This window comes from Trichoplax adhaerens, genomic scaffold (assembly GCF_000150275.1).
Source record: "Trichoplax adhaerens TRIADscaffold_1 genomic scaffold, whole genome shotgun sequence".
Lineage (NCBI taxonomy): Eukaryota > Metazoa > Placozoa > Uniplacotomia > Trichoplacea > Trichoplacidae > Trichoplax > Trichoplax adhaerens.
The window spans coordinates 9,760,006-9,763,768 of record NW_002060943.1 but is presented as its reverse complement, the minus strand read 5'-3'; the positions used below and the strand labels follow the sequence as shown (position 1 = coordinate 9,763,768).

At 33.9% G+C, this 3,763-nt stretch overlaps 1 protein-coding gene across 1 annotated transcript; it reads right to left on the bottom strand.

The window, feature by feature from the left end:
- Positions 1–401: 401 nt before the first annotated feature.
- On the bottom strand, positions 402–3,313 carry TRIADDRAFT_52425 (uncharacterized protein; the record flags this gene model as incomplete). Its single annotated transcript, XM_002108161.1, has 3 exons — positions 402–487; positions 540–612; positions 2,201–3,313. 3 exons carry the CDS (start codon positions 3,311–3,313, stop codon positions 402–404), a joined length of 1,272 nt encoding a protein of 423 aa, XP_002108197.1.
- Positions 3,314–3,763: the final 450 nt, after the last annotated feature.

The window sequence follows — 3,763 nt, the reverse complement described above, 5'->3', positions numbered from 1 at the left end:
ATATTTGTCATATGTTGAATACAATGATAATTTTTAATTAATAATTCTTAATATGGCATTGTAAGAGTCGGCCACCTTTTATATAATTATAATTGATCTACAATGATGTATGTAATTGATACAGAACTTACTGTACTGTATATTACGATTATACCGTATTTCTTTTCTTACCATAGATCTTACGTTTTAGAGTGCGATAATTACTATTGTAGACGACGTACAGTCTTGTAAAACTTAATTATATATATCTGCATTTTTTTAAATAACTTATTCTTTGTATCATTTTGGACTTCTCTATTCCTAGCTGCAGTAATATAATCATAAATGAATAAATGCACGCAGTGAGAACGATATGAGGTTTATACTGTATTGTCAAGATTTTATTCCGTGTTAACTCCTTACTATATATTGCCTTGAGTGAGATTATTATTAAGCGCATATCTCAATGCTGGGTATAGTTCACAATTTGTTACAGTCATCAAGGAGACTAATTTAAGTTTTAGAAATATTAAGGTTAGGTTTAGGTGATTGGTACTAACCGAATACATCCTGTAGACGATGTAAGTAGAGTATCAACCTCGTATGATGCTTAATTGCCCTATCGGATGGTCCCTAAATAATAATATTAAACTCGGAGATGGAACGATCATGACTGCTCCTGAGACTTATGTTAACATGGTGGCATAATCAAAACGTCGGTGACGCTTTTGGCATCGTGTTATACATGTTTACAAAAAGTTACCAGTTACGAGTACATTTGATTTCTAAATAAATGTATGCAAAGTTACTATAATTATGCAGTATAATAAAGTTCTCTACCATACTGGCGAAAAGATAAGGCTCTCAGTTGATTGTCATTAACAAGTTAAATTGGGAACAAATCTATTCTGCAAAGATCATTTAGTGAACTGTAGACTACGTGATCAGCTTTCTCTCATGCTTAGCTATGCTTTGTTACGCATATTGCATTTTATTTAATCGGTAGTAATTTACGCAACACAATACAAATGGTTCCAGAAGTCTATTGACCATAGTAAGATTATCTCTAAGGATAGTAAGCTTTTTCGATTTGCTTGTAAGCGATTCATAACGTATGATTTTTTTCCCTAAGTTTATTGACGGTAACTCGTAGCCCATCACTGTAGACAAAGTATAGAATTATGAAAATGCTGGAGTAACATCTAGTATGCGTATTTAATTTTGATTTTGATCCATTGAATCATAATTATATTATTGAGTTGAAAATTAATATCGAGGTTTGCATCGACAGGGATCTAGCCACTAATTGTGTACTACATTCGCAAGGACGTGGTGAACTGTAAACGTATAAAGTACGACAGATACCGTTCAGTGGTCACATTAGATATTTCTTCATTCCAAATGTAGTACGTCTTTTATTCAATAAATAAATAAATCTATAAATTAGAAGAATTGTAACTATTTTCCGTAGAATGGGTGTACCAAGTTTGCCTTCATACAATGCAGTATATACCGAAAACAATGTAATAGACGAAATGCCTTAATTGTAATAAATAGCTCAGAATAATAATTACAATTCTTTCAGTATGAATCGCTAATTTAAGCATTACATGTTGCTATAATTTCAATTAAATAAAGGACATCTTTGTACCGCATAGAATACATTACACTTATTAAAGTGTTCGCACATTGCATAATGCATACTGTATATACAAGCATACAGGTTCATGATTATGATTAATTAATTATCGATGCTCTGAGTATGCCTATTCAAGAAATCTCACAGTGCTTAAATAACTTTCTCGCAGGCATGCAATATGAAACGCAATACAATAAATATTTTACTGGGAAATAAAAGAGTAGGATAAGTGTGCTCGCTTATCGAGCGGTTGAATAAAAAAAATATTATACAGCTACTTATTCATCACCTTAGCCTTCTCAGAGAGAGAACCTGCGTACCATTATCACCCTCACCTCTAATTAATATATCGTACGCATACTAGAGTCTATGGAAGTCCATGGAAGAAGATATTAGTACATCTTATTATGTTGATAAACAGTAATAAGAAATATTTTAACATTGCAATAAACAGAGCAGTACATTAGTGAAAGTGATTGACTTCAGAATTTTACATGCTGAACCGTTATTTAATTAAGTTGGTTAGATACCAAAGTAGAGATAGCTTAACAATATACAGCAAAGTACAAATACGATTATTACCAATAACGTAAAACGTAAGGACTCGTCTTTAACTATGTTATTGACGTCTCCAACTACTGTTTTAAGTATAACATAGTGATTGGACTTTCCATCAACAGACTCCATCCACCTACAGCGCCTGTATATATCAGATGCAGGAGGTCTAACTGCTGGATGACGCTGCAGCATCAGCTTTATTAGTGATTTTTCATAATCGTTTGCTTTACGGAATAAAAAGTCGATTCTGTGATTGCTGTTGCGGGAATATCTCATATGAACTCCTACAGGAATTATACTACATTTTCCTTCATTCTCTTGCTTAAAATACACAGCATAATGACACTTTCCTCCAACTTTCACAAAGGTTCGTTCAATCATTGTACAATAGATCAACCCCAACGAGAAAATATCGCCTTCTTTGGCGTAGATTTGGTCGTAAATTTCAGGCGCAAGATACATTTTTGTTCCGCATACACTTCTGTCGCTGGCGACATTTGTACTGTAACGTTCGAACTGTTGTTGGTTAATACTGTGCAAAGCCAATCCAAAATCAGCTACTTTTAAACAACCTTGTGCGGTGATGAAGATATTTTCGGGCTTTAAGTCCCTATGTACAATAACTGGCTGGTGTTCATGTAAATATTTCATTGCAGAAGCTAGCTCTACCATCCAACGATGGTTGTTCTTTCTAGTAGTTTCAATAGCGAGGTGATCATTTAGTGTTCCGTTGCTGCAATATTCTGTTACGATGCAAGTATATCGTTCGTTTTCACGGTAAATGACGAATGCTTCCTCGAACTGTAAAATATAGGGATGACGCAATCCTTTTAACATATTAACTTCCTTCATTGCCTCCTTTACATCAGTTTTAGACGAACATTTTATTTCTTTTAAGGCCCAAAACTTTCCACTAGATGATTGTTCAACCTTGTACACAACACCAAAGTTTCCTCGGCCAATTTCGTCTTTTTCAATGTAATTTCTTACGATTTCTGCTACTTCTTCGTCGTCATCATTATCATAATTTCTTTTCCTGGACAACGTACTGTTTGATTCTACCGGCGTACGTTTATATTGAAATTTTTTATCTTTTTCATAAACAAATTCTTTAGCGGGTAGATCCTCAACTGGCATACTAGTAAATATCCAGCTATTCGCAGTCAGAAATTTTCTTGCAATTTACAAATATGAAGTGCATGCGTTATACTCGTATGTTGCTGTGTCATAACTACGACAGTGGAGTCGTTGCGATTACAGGATTGTCTCACTTCAAATCGATTGCACTGTGCATACTTTTTACTTTAACTCACGGTTTCTAATATAATCATGATTTATCTCGAATCATGATCATAATTATAACTATCCATCTATATCACTGTGTAAAGTTAATAAACAGCCTACTAATATTATAATTATTGGAATACACTGATAATAGTAGTATCAACATGATCATCAAGTACTTTAGTTCATTTAAATTAGAGATACCATGCTCGGCCTGCCATTAAAGTTTGATTCCGTATGTCGCTGCAACCCTGACAGTGCGCATTGATCGAGAACGCAATTTGTTTATGCCGTTTGTTTCTG